Below are 17,822 nucleotides of genomic sequence, written 5' to 3' on the forward strand. Positions count from 1 at the left end.
GAGATCTCACATTAGTAACTTAATAACATACCTGAAAGCTCTAGACCAAAAAAGAAGAAATAATACCCCAAAGGATTAGCCAGTAAGAAACAAGGTCTTGGCTGAAATAAATAAAATAGAAACAAACAAATAAGAACAAAACAATAAAAAGAATCAATGAAATGAAGGGTTGGTTCTCTGATAAAAATAGTAAGATTGACAAACCCTTAGCCAAATTTAACTAAAAGGTGGCTAGAGAAGACACAAATTAAAAAATTAGAGATGAAAAGGGGACATAACAACAGACACTAATGAAATCCAGATAATCATAAGGACAGATTTTAAAAACCAGAACCCCACCAAACTGGAAAATCTAAAACAAATAAGCAATTTTTTGATATATACCACCTACTAAGGTTAAAGCAATAATAGAGAAGCATTTTAAATAGACCTATAACCCCTAGTGAAACAGGAGCAGTCATTAAAAGTCTCTCAAGCAAAAACAAGCCCATGATCAGATGGTTTCAGAGCAAAATTCTACCAGACTGTCAAAGAAAAGTTAGTGACAATACTCCTCAAATTATTCTACAGAATAGAAACAGAAGGGACACTGCCAAGTTCATTTTACAAGGCCACAGTCACCCTAATACCCAAACCATATAAAGACTCAACAAACAAAGAGCATTACAGAGACATTCCCTTTTGAACATAGGGATATGTTCATACTAAAAATACTCAAAACAATACTCACAAACCAAATCCAAGAATTCATAAAAAAGATCATCCACCATGATCAAGTAGGCTTTATTCCAGAGATGCAGGGATGGCTCAATACATGAAAATAAGTAAATGTAACCCACCATATACATAGTTAAAGAAAAATACCATGTGATCTTCCTATTAGATATCAAAAAAACCTTTGATAAAATCCAACACTCCTTCATGATCACAGTCCTGGAGACATTAGAGATACAAAAATCATACCTCAATATGATAAAGAATATTTACACTAAGGCCACACAGCAAACATCAACCTAAACGGATAGAAACACAAAGCATTTCCACTAAAATCAGTCACAAACAAGGCTGTCCACTCTCCATATCTAACCAGTACAGAACTTGAGCTTTAGCTGGAGCAATAAGACAACTGAAGGAGACACATACTGGAAAGGAAGAAGATATTAGATGGATGAGAGGATCCAACAGGGCGTTGAGGGGAAAAGGAGGGAAGGGAAAGTATACGAGAAGGAACAGCTAAAACTAAGGCCATTCAAGGAATTGTATGAAAACCTAAAAAGTAGAAGCTTCTTAAAATATATACATGTACGAAGTGCTCTAAATGAAATCATCAAATCCTGGGGGAGGCAGAGTCCCTGCTGCCTGTCTCTTATCACCAAATGAAGTTTCCAGCACTGGAAATGCATTATATTCTCAGACAAAGTGATCCCATGGACATACCCAAACAAATCCAGGAAGTTGCCAAAGCTACTGGTTGCTTTCCATAAACTGATGATAAGGCCCTACTGCTAAAGACAACACCTACAAACTCATTGAACACAGAGAAGCAAGCTGGTGCCTACCCAGAGCCTTCACCCGCAGGGTACTAGAACATACTCTGGATACTACCAAAACAGAAGGGTAAACATCAAGACAGCTACAAACCCTTGAGTTTATAATAGTTACCTCCCTGCTAGATACACTGGTACAACTTTGGCACAAAGCTTATGAGAGTTACCAACCAATATCTGGTTTGAGTTACAGCTCACTCTGCGAGATGGAACCCATACCCAATTCTACTTGGGTGACCAAGAATCTGAGACTAGATATGCCGGGTACCTAGAGGAAAACTAAATACTACTGTTCTGTTAAAGAAAAGTAGCAATAAAATGACTCTTAACACCATTCTGCTGTACTCATAGATTCATGCTTTGCCCAGCCATCATCAGAGAAGCAAGCTTCCTCCTGCCACAGATGGGAACAAACTCAGAGACCCACAGGCAGGCATTATGCAGAGTGAGATATCTCAGGATGCTCAGTCTGAAAAGGGATGTCTCCATCAAACCCCTCCCCTCACAGCTCAGAGAACTAACTCCTCAAGAAGAGGCAGAGACATGCGTGTCACTAATACTCTCACACATCCTATACCATCTTCTCCCTGTGCTTAGGTCAAGGAAGATTTAAAAAAATTAAAAATCAAGGCTTCTCTCTTTCAAAGTCACAGGTCAAAAGTAAGTTTCTCATTTTGACCATGATCTGCACTTGGAAGATAAAACACAGCATCTTGCATTTTTAATAGAAAGACTTCTGCATATGTTGCTAGAGTCTCAGAAACTGAGAACACTTTTTATGAATGCAAACACTGGCACAACTCAACTTGTATAATGAAAGTTTCTGAGGCTACAGAGGTTTCTCATGCTACTTACAAGCACTGATGAGAACTCTACACGATCTTCCTTCAGGACCTAGCATTCTTATATTGAGCAACACCGTGAGTCTCGGGAGGTTGATTTTTACCACTTACTTTCTTGTGATAAATGCTACAAAGTCCTCTCTCAATGTCAGGTAGTCTCCGCAGATGGTTTTCTATCTGCTCAAACACACTGGACTCTGAATGGAGAACATCAGTTACGGCATCGAGTCGGGCATTTATGTCCCTGTGAGAACAGAAGAACAGCAAAGAGCAGATGTTAGGAATTCAGAATACAGGCACTGCCCACGTTAATGCCTAGGACTGTGCCACAGTCACTAGTCTGAGGAGGATACTTTCATTCTATTCTTCCCTGCCTCCTTCTACCATTTGGCTCAACACATAGGTACCATACAAGGAAAGTGCGAAGGAGATGGCTCGTGAGGCAAACGTACAGAATATACTTGCCAGTCTCCTCTAGGATTAGGCATGACCATAGACTCAAGTTTGTCACCCCTATACCCTGGCTGATAAAAACACCCCTGTGGAAGCTTTCACACTACTCTCTGCCTTGGCTCAAAGCACTGCTATAAGCCACATGTTGACTCCGTCTGCCTGGGTTCATGACTAGGGCAAATAAGACGACTCAGTTATGGTGGTAGTGGTGTTGAATGGGCATGCATTGGCAGAAATAGAGCCTAATTAAAGATGGGGCAGTAGCAATAAAAAGTGTGGAGACCATGATGGCAGAAGACACAGGAAACTAGTGTGGCAGAACTTCATCAATGGTGACATATCCTGAGTGATGTAAGTCCCTGGAGAAGATGTGTGAAGGTCTTGTCAACTTAAAATGGAGGCCTGATGACTACATGTACCATGAATGAACTGTGGTCCACTGAATCCTTAGTGATCAAAGGCCTACACTGGATATAAAGGCCATCGGTGATCCTGAAGACCATGGTAAGTATGTATGTCTTATGGATACAGACCCTCAATGAAATTTAAATGAATAAACCAGTGGATAAAAGAATGAAATGTTTTAGTGCAAACAGAAGCATCAGACATTAAGTAAACATGGTGGGAGACTAGAAATAGATGGTCAGTTTTAAGAGTATTTGTTGATCTTGGAAGATCTGGGTTCCTCTCCCAGCACCCATATGCAGACTCACAACCATTCCTAACCAGTCCAGGTGGGGGTGCTGTGGGATGGTCTTTCTGTCTGCTGTGAATATGTGTTGCTACCATTGGTTAATAAAGAAGCTGCTCTGGCCTATGGCAAGACAGGTTATAGCCAGGCAGGAAATCCAAGTAAAGACACAGGGAGAAGAAAGGCGGAGTCAGAGCAGACACCATCCAGCCACCCAAGGAACAAGATGCCAGCAGACAGGTAATGCCATGGCCACATGGCAAAATATAAGTTAATAGAAATGGGTTCATTTAAGATGTCAGAGCTAACTAGCAATAAGCCTGAGCCATAGACCAAACAGTTTGTAATTAATATTAAGCCTCTGAGTGATTATTTCCTAAAGATAGCTGATGCCTGGGAAGGATCAAGAAACTTCCGTCTACATGGGGTTCTCTGCATCCAAGGCCAGCAGAGTGCCAATCCACATGAGGGAGGCAAGGAGGAAGTCTGGTTCAATACAACTCAATAGCCAGTATTGGTTCAAACTTCAAAAGACAGACACCAGGCAGTTTATTTTAGGTATATTTAAGTGCAGCACAATATGGAAAACTTCCTGGTGATAATTAACTCAGTCACTTGTGTACAATAAAGCTATGGCATGACTATATCAAAACTCTTTGTAAAGTACATGTGTCCTCTTTCACAAAGATGGGTTCTATAGATAGACTACGTGTGACATCTTACGGGTTTGGGGAAGAATCTGTTATGGTCTCAGTCATAGAGATAGTGCAAAGATCACCAGGCTACAAACCACCTCTGCTCCTGTTTGTAAAACACATGTGACAACTCCCACAAAAGTGGATGCTATAAACCAACAGAAAAATGCTCAATATAAGGGTCTGAAGAGGATGACTGAGATAAACATAGGAGTCTGGGGGAGCCAGATGTGGAGCCAGATACTGCCAGCCATACAGATAGCACAGAGGGTATTAACCACACCCATTCCCAGTCTTCTGGGTGGAAAACAGGTTGTACATCTCTTTAAAGAGACAACCCTGCATTTTCAACATTCCTGGTTTTCCTAGTGCTTATCTGTGGCCCCTACAATCCAATCCCAAGGGATTGGATACCTCCCTTTGACCCCTGCAGGTGCAGACACACATGTGGTGCACATATATACATGCAAGAAAGACACTGATATACATAAAATAAAATAAATCTAACAATAATAAGTGAACAGGTACATCTATGCTGATGTCCCACACACTGACTTGAAGGGCACAGCTGATACCAGCATCCTGCCTGGAGGAGTTTGGAGTTCCTGTAATGTTAACTTTCACTATCTCTGCACTCACCCTGTGAATCATGCCTTTCCACAACACAGTGCCACTACACTAACATCCCTACAACTTCAGGATCACAGTATATTACAGGATGCCCAGTAAACACCTGTTTATTTCAAATCAACTTGATTCCCAAAGCTACATACAAAGTGAATCAAAATGAGCAGGAAAAAAATTAAAGCTGTTTTGCATAGGACTGTTGTGATAAAATAAATCAATGTTTTACTCTAACATTTACCCAAAATGCTACAGAAATATGAAGTTTTACTTCAATAACTCATCCCCACAAAGATGAAAGATGACACCAATTGGTTTAGATGGGGGCTGATGCTACAGATGGTTTGAGGACAGATAAAAGAATACCATCTGGGAATTTTTAGACAACCCACACAGATAGCTACTATCTTGAAATTAAAGGTTTTTTGAATATAGAAAGATAAGACCAAATGACTCAAATAAAAATCTAAGCCAGCTTTATGAATTCTATCAGAAAAAAAATTAATAGGCATAAGACCATAAATTCCTTAAGAGACTAGAAATATTACACTACGTTGGTTTCAACCTGCAAAACCATAAAACAAGCAGCTTTTGGTCTAGCCTGGTATCAGCACCAGCAGAAGCATGATGCTCAATATGAATCATTTTGGTATGAACCTAGCCTGTTCCAGCTCAGAGCTCAAGAATTTGGGATCAGAAGGAAAGTGACTTGAATCTTATCCAGGCTCTGCCATTTATTATTTATCCTTGGTTTCTCCAGCTGTGAGATGTGAGTAGAAATGGGCCTAATTTTTAGTGTTATTGCAAGAATTCAATAAATATGTCAAGTATTTAGGGCAGTGTCTGCAACACAATAACCAGTCACTAAGCATTAACGGATGCTATCATCAGCTCTATACATTAGATAACACAAAGACTAGTATGTGGGCAAGCATGGTGCCTCATACCTTTAATCCCAGCATTTAGGAGGCAGAGGCACGTGGATCTCTGAGCTTGAGGCCAGCCTGATCTAGAGAGGGTTCTAGGACAGCCAGGGAAACACAGAGAAACCTTGTCTCAAAAACCCAAGTGGAGAACAAAACCAAAACCAACCAAACAAAAAGAATAGCATGTAAAAGGAAGAAACCGTATCCAAAAAGAAACTGTGGAAAGAGCTATAGGCAGACCTTAACCATGACCCACCAAAGCGGGCATTTCCTGTAAAGTAGGTAAACACGAAGAGCCAGACCTGGAGTCTTCGGCACTGAGGATGGTGGGGAGCAGGGATCTGTGTGCTGAGGTTGGTGGAGTTGCATTGAGAAAACATGTTGCTACTAATTAGAGGAGCCTATGTGAGCAGGGAGATAGTAAAAGGGTATATAGTATTGCTTAGCACAAATTAGTCAACACTGGGCAGCAATAATGCCATTTTTATCTTCTGTATGCAGATTAAAATGCCAATGACAAAGAATGACTTCAAAGTTTTTAAAAATAAAACAATTCACATAATTTGGAGGTCTCTCTCTTTTTTTTTTTTTTTTAATTAGAAGTAGTTACAAGACCTTCCAAAAATTATAACAAAGCAAATGAGAGCCATGGAAATCATTGTGTTAGTTCAATCAACAAGAGGTCAGATGAGTGTGGCCAGCAACGGGAGGCAGCGCTGTCAAAGAGGTCACGATAAAGATGTCTTAGTCTTCCTTCTGTCGTTGTGATAAGAGACCCTGACAAAAGCCATATAGGGGAGAAAAACATTTATCTGGCACACAATTCCAGGTGACGGTCCAGCGGTGTGGGGGAATCAAGATGACTGGAACTGGAATCAGCTCGGCACATCCTAGCCAAGAGCTGGGAGAACAAAGGCATGCGTGCTTCTGCCCAGCTCTTTCTCCAATCTTACAACCTAGGGAATGGTGCTACCCAGGGTGGCCGGGTTTTCCCACTCAGTAAGATAGTACCCCACAGACATGCCCACAGACCCACCTAACCTTGACAACCGCTCACTGAGGTCACCCCTTCCCAGGTGATTCTAGATCATGTCAAGTTGACAACTGAAACTCACTACAAACAAAATTATCCCAAGATGCTGCACATTAGAGAACCAAGGAAAAGGAGATGCCTGCATCTTTTCATTCCAGATGCCAAAGACAAATGGACTTGGGGTCCTGTAAATGACAGATTCCTCATTAGCACCCGAAGGCCAAAGAACTATGGTTGGTGCCACTGAACTCCTTCACACTTGGAGATGAGCTGGTTGATAATGTTAGCATCACTCATCACAGTGCAACAAAGCTACTACTACTACTACTGATGGGGCTGGAACCTACTGATTACTTCCTGTGAAGCTGTCCCTGCAATTTAAATATGTGGGCACTCGGGGAAAACAAGAGGTGAGATACAAACTCAGGGTTGGGGCATTTGCTTTTGTTGTTACTGCTTGTTTTTCACTAACAGGTTTGCTTTATGTCTGGATGATCAAAATTAGAAAATTCAGATACAAATGTTCTGGTCACGAGATATGGCCAAAGTGAGGCGGAGAAAAAGCTCAGTAGTTACATGCATTTGTGTTTCTTTCAGAGGACCTAGAATTGATTCCCAGCATCCTCATGGCTCACAACCATGTATAACTTCAGTTTAAGATGGTCTGATCCTCTCTTCAATCTCCAAGGGCACCAGGCACTCACATGGTGTATACACACACACACACACACACACACACACACACACACACACGCGCAAAACATTCACATACAAAGTAAAAGAAATAAATCTTTAAAAACAAATAGCCTTCTACCAGAACCAAGAAGTCCTTTTCTAGGATTTAAGGATTATTACACTGACCTACTTGGCTTTGTCTTTCATACACCCCGCTCAGTCAGCTAATGAATAATCTTAGAGTACCTGGAAAGTAACAACACAGAAGGTAGGAAGTGTCACAGCTGTAAATGTTAAATATATACTTTTCAACCCTTTTCCATAAGGGGGGGGGGGGAGTTTAATTAACAATGATATGATAACAATGAAATTATACATGTGTTACGATCCAGGTACAATGGAATACACCAAGGTGCATCTAGTTTTAAGAGTCAGTTTTCAAAGAGAAATAGAACGACGACCATCGTCTTTAACCCCTCCCCATCCCCATCCTTCTCCGTGTTCATCTCATTTATTGTTGTTGTTTTTAAATAGAATTCCTTTCAGGGGTCAGGGAGGACTTCCCGGGGAAACCATTTTTCTAGATGGAGAACTATAAACAAATGACTGAGGGAAATGTGGTAGCAGGCCAGAGCAGCACTGTGGCCTAAAAGCAGTGCAGGCCACACAGTAGCCGTGACGCTAATCGAGAACCCAGGCTGATGGGCGAGCCAGTGGCTGAGGATCAGTTAGAAAGCTGCTTCAGAACCCAGGCAAGCCACAGTGAAGGACTGAACCCAAGGTCACTGCTACAGGAATGGAGAGAAGCAGGCAGTGTCAACAGACAGCATTTTCACAATAAAACAGTGGTCATCGCACATAGAGAAGTCTTGTCATAAAAGTCACAAACCTGGAAATCGTCCTCTAACATTATGAGGATAAACACCCTGAAAATCCCCACTAGCAAAACCATAGGCTGAAGACAGATCCAGAGGCAGGAAAACACGACCTCTACACCCTCCCTTGTTCCGGCCTCTCTGCTTCAGTGAATGCTGCCTGTGACCCAGGTCATCAGAGGGGGCTGCAGCTCAGGAGGGCACTGAGCCTGGATAACAAAGGAGAGGTGGACCCTAGGTTCCTGGGCCCGGGGCTGGTTAATCCTCATGCCCAGGAGGGCAGACACTAGCTTCAGCCCCTAGGCTCACTCTTGTCTTCACAGCAGTTGTCACATTTTCCCTGACTCACCTTCAAAGGTCAGAGGACGCAGGTGTGAGGTCAGGAGCAATCAATCCCGGCTCTCAGGTACGCACCCCCAACATGTATGAGAATAACTGATCCCACTGGGTTTAGTACACAACCGTGAGCCCAGTGAGAGCAGTGTTGGCATGGAGTGTGGAAAACCATGGCGTATTAACAGGGCCTCGGGTAATGTTAACTTTAAGTAGTTCTAGAGAGTTAAAAGAGGCACTTCGTTTTGTTAATACAAATTCGATATTAAGTGGAAGGAAATATGTAACATTCTATTACCAAGTCATTTAAGCCAGGGTAATAAATTAGAAACACAGCCATTAACACTCCAGACATATGTGTTTGCCAAAATAAGAGCCATGTAATTATTCAAGAGAATTAACCACCACGGAAATGTTACTCTCTGCTTCACAAAAATCGCATGGAAATGTAGCCAAGGAGCTAATCCTAAGAGTTTCCATTCCTTTAATTTTTAATTTAAGTATAGCATAAACTTAGCATACTTAATCCTCATACAGCTTTCTAAAACTGACTGAATTGTGAACGCATTCTTCACTTTCTAAATGTACAGAGCCATTCAGTGTATAAAGACAGTTGGATTTAGCTCAAAATCTCTGTTACCTGCGCTTCCCTCTCCTTGCTGGCAGATTACACCTTTCCACACAGGACTAGAAACCCCTTGAGACCTGGAACAACACTTAGTCACTGGCACTGGACAACACAAATGCACTCACCATCTTGTCCCACTGAAGGAAAGTACAAAGTGAGGGTGTTGTGTGTCTCACCCCCCAGGTCCTGGCTATGCCACAGAGAATAATGAGTACAGAGTCACACTTGCTTGTTCATTTGGTAAAGCAAACTGTCTTTAGGATACAGAATATAGTAATAACTGGGGTTATGCAATGGGACCTGGGCAAGTGGGGGCAGTGACAAGAGGCAAATACATCCCATTTTTTTAAAAGATTTATTTATTTATTATGTATACAGTATTGTCTGCATGTATGCCTGCAGGCCAGAAGAGGACGCCAGATCTGATTACAAATGGATGTGAGCCACCATGGGGTTGCTTGGAATTGAACTCAGGACCTCTAGAACAGCCGGTGCTCTTAACTGCTGAGCCATCTCTCCAGCCCTTCATCCTATTTTTAAACTTCAATTTAGGAGAAGATTCAAAGCTTTAAGGTAGTTTCTTAACATGTTAAGATGAATGTACTATGGAGTTGAAACAATGGGGCGAGTGGAAGGCCTTTCTGGCAGCGGACTGCTGCGTGTTCAGCACATCCTCCATTTTCTCCTTGACAAACAAGCAGCATGTCAGCTCTCCTTGCAGAGTGACTATTAGAAAGGGCTCTGGCCAGTGACGTGGGAGCACATGACCCCTTTTCCCCTCCCCTTGCCTTAGCGGTACTGTCCAGGGTGACCTGGGAAGTTAGATGGCACTCTTAACATCTGTGTGATCACGATTCTATCCACTCTAATTTAGAAAGACCACAGATTTTTTTTTCTTTGATGTATGGAAAGACCTTGGATTTTTTTATGTAATGAATAAATAAATGCATAACTTTCACTCTGTTAGAACCACTGAATGTGGGGGTCCTTTTGCTAGGGGATGCCTTCTCTAAACAACATATTACTTTTAGTGCTAAAAGATAAGTTAACATGCACTTGGTCAACAGGAACACAACACTGAGTTTCCTAAGTTCTCAGGCCTCACTCTAGCTTAGCTCATTCAATAAAAGAGGATATTTTGTCCACCCATACAGACAGCACCCGGTAGTTAGTGATGATACCTGAATGATGATTCTGAAAAGGGACGACCAGGGCACTATCTATCCATCAGTAAAGTGTAGTGGGTAGCCATTCCATCTTTGACCTGGAAGTTCCAACCTCCACTGAGGCTTCAGTAATGGTCACACCTATAAGGCGGGGCTGAGAGAGGACGCTGAAGACCCAGGATCCAGATGCGAGGGCTCTGGTGCCTGGACCTTGGACGGTGAAGGTAGACAGAGCAGAGTTCTCCGGAGAACACGGCCAGACTGCGCCATACCTTTGCCAGACCCTGCAACCTACCTATCCCTATCATTTGTGAGTTACTCCACAAAATAAACCTCCCTTTTAACTATGTGGAGTCGCCTTAATAATTTCACCAATAGTAAAGTCTGCAGTTCTACATTACATTCTCTACTGTAGATGCAAGTAAGAGAAACAAGAAGTGCAGGATCCAGAACGGACTAGACAGATCCAACGAGGGATGGCCTGAACATGCAGCCTCCTTTCTGCCAGTCTTGGAGCCTGCAGGTGGCCCATTTTATGACTGTTGTCAAAGCTGTGCAAAACAAGGAACTGAATGGAGTCCTCCCGCACAGACGGGCTTGGGTCCCAACTGTGCTGTCACCTGATTACTGATGGTGCCAAGGGTGCAGCAGCAGCACCGTTTCTAAATGTTTGCAATATTTTTGTTTTACTTTTACAAAAGAAAACAACGCATGGAAAGTTTTCATGTCTCCTTTCATAAAGAACACAAATGACCAAAACTGCTGGCATGGACTATAAACTGGTACAGCCACTTTAGAAATAAGTCTAGAGGTTCTTAAAAGACTAGAAATCATATGACCCAGTAGCACCACATCTGGCAACACCCAAAAGACAGTCCATCACACCACACAGTGTTGGAGTCCACCGAGGTTTCCTAGTGGCTGTACCCAGCAGGACTGAATAAGAGAATGATTGGACCACGGGCCTGAGTACCAGGTGTTTGGAAGGGTCTGCACTTGCCTGTATCTAGCAAGGGGGAGGTCTTTTGCCCCGCCCCTTGGCATTGTTATAAAAAGCCCTTTTGAATAAAGTTCTGGGCTGGTGGGTTTTGACCCAGGCCCTCCCAAGGCTGTCCTGTGTCTTTCCTCTCATCGTTTAGGTCTCTCTTTCTAGCTAATATGTCTCACGTCTCCCTACTCAAGAGTACCCTGGGTTGGAAAAGTGGCCGCTGGTGCCCCACAACACAGATACCAGCACATCATGTTCACTGCTGCTCTATTCACAACAGTAAGGCAATACAAGCAGACTGATGAACAGATGTGAAAACGTGGTTCACACATACAACAGTTTGATTTAGCCATATAGAAAAATGAAACTATATGATTTGTAGGTAAATAGATGGAACCACAAAAATTGTACTGACTGAGGTACCTGGACCCAGGACAGACTCAGCAAACTCTTTCTCATATGGATGCTAGCTTTAGTTCTGTTTAACATGGAGAACTGAGTACCTGTGGAAACAGGGAACTGGGGGAAGGGATAGTAGAATATAGATAAAAATAAAGTTTAAAGGGAGAAAACTGGGCAGGTGGAAAGTTTAAGGGGACTGGAGAAACAAAGGGCAACATGGAGGAGGATTAATCCAAATGAAGGATTATGAAAAGGTAGTATAGAAAGAAACCAACCATCTTGTAATCTAAATAAAAAATACAGAGCCGGGCGGGTGGTGGTGATACATACCTTTAACTCCAGCACTTGGGAGGCAGAGCCAGGCGGATCTTTGTGAGTTTGAGGCCAGCCTGGTCTACAGAACAAGATCCAGGAAAGGCGCAAAGCTACACAGAGAAACCCTGTCTCAAATAAATAAATAAATAAATAAATAAATAAATAAATGAATGAATGAATACAAAAGAGACTAAAGGTAGTTGCCCTGCACTAGAAGCAATGGGTTAAAAAACCAAAACTTCCTGTCCTAGAGGTGGTCCCTGTCCATAGGAGCTAGTTAAGAGAGGAGGCCAGGGGCCCCGAAACAATCACAGCCTCTTGTCAGTACTCTTCATTACTGACCAGAATGAGAAGAAAAGACCCCATTGCTGAAGGCACTGGTTGCCAGATACAGAGCAATCAAGCTGGAACCAAGCTGGAAAGTAACTCCCTCCTAGATAGCATTCAAAGTCCTGGGAGGCACTATGCAAGATGCTGGGGAGAGAGGGGGACCAACTGTCCTTTCCAGCTGTGAAGGCTATAAACCACAACGTGCCAGGCAGGAAGTATCCACCTGTGCATCAGTGGCATGGCTGCTGTGAGAGAAACCAACTGCTGCCCTCCAGCTGGATATGAGAGGTCCATGCTTCAATCGAGGACTTTTTCATCTTCTATTGCTAGGTAACCGTCCTTCGTGAAGGAATTCAGAGCAGGTACTTAAGGCAAGAACCTAGAGACAAAACCTGATATAGAAGCCATGGAAGAGTGCTGCTGACTGGCTTGCTCTCCATAGTCTGCTCTGAAGTTTATTATGGCTCCCAAGACCACCATCCTAGGGAAGGCATCGCCCTTCGTGAGCAAGGCTCTCCTATATCAAGCACCAGCCTCACAGGCTTGTCCACAGGCCAATCTAGTGAGGATGTTTTCTCAACTGAGTTCCCTCATTCAAAATAACTCTGGCTTATGTCAAGTTGACATAAAACTAGCCAGCACACAACATACGGAGGTCACAAAACACTTTTCACAATGTATCCATTACTGACACATGACCACATGTGAACCACCATGTGACCTATGTCCTCTTTCCTATTTCTACCTTCCTGGAAGTGACCACTGTTGCAATACCAATAAACATCCTTTCTGCTTTAGGTTTCATATGTTTACACTCCTATCAGAGTCCCTGATGATATCATGGTTGTAAGACTTAAGGAAGTGATAGCATTTTCATACTGTGTTTTGAGATCCATCCATGCGCATATATGTCGATTTAGATCATTCATTTTAATTGGTATATAATAGAACAATAAAGAACTGGACAATTTACTCTGTTGGTGTTGCTTCTGCATTTTTACCAGAGAAATGAGCACAGCTGCCTTCTGACCATGACGCTCACACTAAGAAGCATTCTGATCCTTTGTAAATAGTATTTCATTTGATCTTCGTAGGAGGTAGGCAGGTATGAGGTAGGCATGGTAATTCTTATTTTACAGGGAAAGAAACTGAAGCAAACACAAAAGGTGACAACATGTTCAATGTGACAAAACTTAATAAGGAAATCAGAACTTCAGCTTAAGCCTCATAGCACTGTGCTTTTAAACACTGACCTACCTACGTACTTGGCTAGATGGCCTTTGATTATTAACCAGTCTTTGTTTTCCTCATCTATTAAGAAGAAGGATCAACTTACTCTGAAGATGGTTGGAAATCAATAGATAATCTGGATCAGCCATGCAGCAGTGAGAGATGAGCTGCCCACCCCACCACTTCTTTCTCTTGATCTTTCTGAGAACCTCAAAGTGCAGAGCTGTTCAACAGTGCTTGCCCTGTCTGTCTGCACAGACCACAGCTCCTCAGTCCACTCCACTCGGCCGCTTTTCTTCTCTGTAGTCTTACATTTGTACTTCAAATGTAAAAAAGACCTGTTTCTTTCTATGCAAGCACTTCCTCTACTTTAAAAATTATGTATAAACATTTCTTTCATCCTTAAAAATCAATCCAATCCTTTTCATAAACATCTCACCTAAAGAGCTACAACAAGGATGTTTTTCAAAGAAAAGATGGGTAGTGAGTTTTCAGAGAAATGCGTTAGAGATATAAAAAGTACAAGAATGTATAAAATTTACAAAATTTAGGGGTTCCTTATAATCTCACTTCAGTATCAAATCTGTGTGCAAAATATTTAAATGATGGCTACATCTAATCTACTTATGCCAAATGGAGGTAAAATTTGAAATGTACAACCTGTTTGTTACTGGTTGAATTGTATGCTCCCTCCAAGAGACAGAAAAAAAGAGACTTTGAAATCTTAGCTCTTAGACTTTTACATGGAAACAGGGCTGATGCAGCTGTAAACAGCTGTGATGAGGTCATCTTATTTAAAAGGACACCAGAAGAGATGCACACCAGCCGCACACCGTTAGACCGTAAAGGCATTGATCAAGAAGATGCAGTCCAAAACCAAGAGAGGCAGAGTCCCAGCAAACTAGGAAAGAGGATGGGACTAACGCTCTCGGACCTCAGAGAATCAGCTCACCCCACTGACACCTTCATCTTTGGCTTCTAGCCTAGAAATCATGAGATGCTACATCACCATGACCAAAATCATCAAGTGCGTGGTACTCTGTCACGGGAGCCCCAGAAAACTTATAAACCATCTTTACCATCCGTTGTAGAGTTCAGATTGTACAAGTGTGACCTCAAATAGCTTCCAGATGTTGCTGAGGAAAAAAACAACTCAGTTGTCCTCCACAGTGCGAGGAGTCAGGCCTTTCACATCTGTCTAGAAGCAGACACTGCTTTCTTTATCAGAGCAGTCTGGCTTTTCTATGTGGTCGAGAGAGTTAGTAACTTCCACCATGACTCCACAGGATTTGACAGGAAGCAAGATGCTGGAACACTGTCCTACATACAACATTTCCATTCCTGGCTAAACAAATACTCCAACGAAAGGGAAAAGGTTTCTCCTGGCAAATTTTATAACAGTAAAGCTGGGTGGTGGTGGCGGTGGCGCATGCCTTTAATCCCAGCACTGGGGGGGGGGGGGGGGGGCTCACTGGGAGGCCAGCATAGCTATGTCATGATCTCTAGGGCATTCAGACAGCCTGTCTCAAATGACAGGTAGGTAGAGGAAAGGTCTCTGACCTCCACAGATACAGATACACACACACACACACACACACACACACACACACACACACACACACCTGTAAATACATAACCTAAAAGAAAAGAACAAAGGGAGAAAAGCAAAAGAAGAAGGAGAATGAGTGACCTCAGGGCTGGTGAGACGGCTCGGCAGGTGAGGGCATTCGCTGCCAAGCTGGATGACCTGGGTTCGGTCCCAGCCTAATGGTGGAAGGAGAGAACTGACTCCTGCAAGTTATTTTCTGATTTCTACATTCAAGCAAGTGGCACACACACAGACACATCCCCCAAATAAACAAACGTAAAACTGAAATCAGATAAACAAACATTTAAACTTAAAAACATCAGGTCTTAGTGCAGCACAAGTACACACCTTCTTTCAGCCTTTCTAGAAAAGGATGATCCCAGAGGAAACAGAATTCATGCCCAAAGAGTAGCAAACATGGTCTATTGAGTTTATCTCAAATTAACTCTTGTGATACGCACACACAAAAACAAAACAAAGTTAGAAATAAACATGTTTAATTTACAGGAAAAAGTCTCTAACAAGTCTGTTCTCACCAGGGTGAGAACCATGGCGTGGCAGGTGGTTTTTCACCAGCCACAGGCTAATACCTTGTCCACAGAGTCGCAACACAAAGCCATCTCATCTCCTCTCCTCTGGAAGACTTTCAGATTCATCTGAACATGACTATAAAGAAGAGACCCACTTGGTGTTTCTCCTTTGTCTCATAAACTCCCCACGTCTTGCGGACATTAGGACAGCTTGGTGATCTGAAATGACCGGATTGTCATCGGTAACGTCTTAGACTGTATCATGATGTGACTGAAGACTGTGGCTACCTACTCATCCTCAGGTAAAATGGAGCTAATAATACTGAGGTTTAGAAGAGGCAGAGCAGGAGATTGGAGAAAGAGGTGGCTCAGTAGACGAGAGCCCTTGATGTCCTTAGAGAGGACCTGAACTCAGTTTCTAGCACCCATAACAACCAGCTCACAACTGCTCAAAGGATTGATTGTGTGCCCTTTTCTGGCCTCTGTGGGCACCTGTGTGTTCGTTCTCTCTCTCTCTCTCTCTCTCTCTCTCTCTCTCTCTCTCTCTCTCTCTCTCTCTCTCTCTCTCACACACACACACACACACACACACACACACACACTAAATAAATAAATAAATAAATAAGTAAATAAATAATAAGATTAATTTTTAAAATTGCACAGAGAAAGGCAAGGCACATAAAGGCCCTCACCAGATACCTGCTATCAGTTAGAGAGCTCAGTGGTGGGTAGAATTACTGCTTCCCACAGGACAGCAGCACTGAGGCTCCCGGGATTGGCTCACTTAGCAAACACAGCACAGTGCTCTTCACAGCTACCACTCAATGTGTGCTCAGTCATACTGCATGAGGGGTCAGGACAACAGCCGGGGACTGCTCAGGCTCTAGGGTCACTGCAGGGTTTAGAGCTGGCCATTACTATTATGGGCTATGAGACAACCAAGCAGGGTTTTGAAGCTTTCAAGGTCTATTCCTTCAAGTCAAGGACCCATGTAGAGAGGGGTTTTGAGTATGGAATACTGGCATATAGTAAGAGCCTGATAACTAAAAAGCATCCACTCAGTAAAAATGAACTGAGCACTTCTGTGGGCCACACACAGTTCCAAGGAGTTCCCACATCTACCTTCGTACCCATCATCTGGGGAACCTAAGAACTCTAGCTTCCAGCCAGAACACAGACCAATCAATTGCAGTATGTGGGGCTAGACCCAAGCATTGCAATGAAGATCCCGGAACATTCTGATGTGCACACACTGGACAGCGCCAGTGGAGGAACTGGTCTCAGGTACCTTCCCAGAAGGACCTTCACATCGGCTACCACAGCAGTAAAACTGTCCTCCTTCAGCTCAGGCCCTCCACACTGCTCCACGATCGTGAGAGCGTTATCAGCAATGCCATGTAGTCCCCTCTACCACAGGCCAGCTCTGACCACAGCACCGCCAGGCTTAGAACTGCCACGTTAACTCTCTTTAGCTTCTAAGTCTCGCCTTCGACGTCCTCCACAGAAGGCACTGGCCGTTTCTTCCCTTCTCTCAGTACACCCTCACACCGCTGCTGCCAAACCAACCAGATTATCCCCAACAACGCCCATAGCTTCTGATCCGCGAGCAGACTTGCTCTTGACCGGTATGGGGGATGGGGTTGGCTCTCAGCACTATTAGACAGTCCGCTGTCAGTTATAAAATATAATTCTTGTAAATTTAAGACTGTGATGTTATTAGCCAATGGTCACTTTAGTCTCAAAGAAGCTAATACACTTTCAGTTTCACAATTTTATATTCACAGTTTAAACACACACACAAATCCCTCTCACCTTAATTTAAGCAATGGCTGGGTCACCCACTTCTTTAATTTCCTCCTCCCAAATGAGGTCTTAGTGTGGTCTAAAACCCAGAGCAGACTTCCTTTGGTCTTCATATCCGTCTGAGAGAGATCAGAAACCAAGTTTTACT

At 42.9% G+C, this 17,822-nt stretch overlaps 1 protein-coding gene across 1 annotated transcript in view; it reads right to left on the reverse strand.

Moving 5' to 3' along the window:
- The window catches only part of Msh3 (mutS homolog 3), a 153,542-nt gene that overhangs the window by 61,863 nt on the left and 73,857 nt on the right, over positions 1-17,822 (reverse strand). The window contains 2 exon segments of the mRNA XM_036206875.1: positions 2,501-2,633; positions 17,684-17,793. Coding sequence (XP_036062768.1) covers positions 2,501-2,633; positions 17,684-17,793 — 243 coding nt within the window.

Source organism: Onychomys torridus, chromosome 15, assembly GCF_903995425.1.
Source record: "Onychomys torridus chromosome 15, mOncTor1.1, whole genome shotgun sequence".
Classification (NCBI taxonomy): Eukaryota; Metazoa; Chordata; class Mammalia; order Rodentia; family Cricetidae; genus Onychomys; species Onychomys torridus.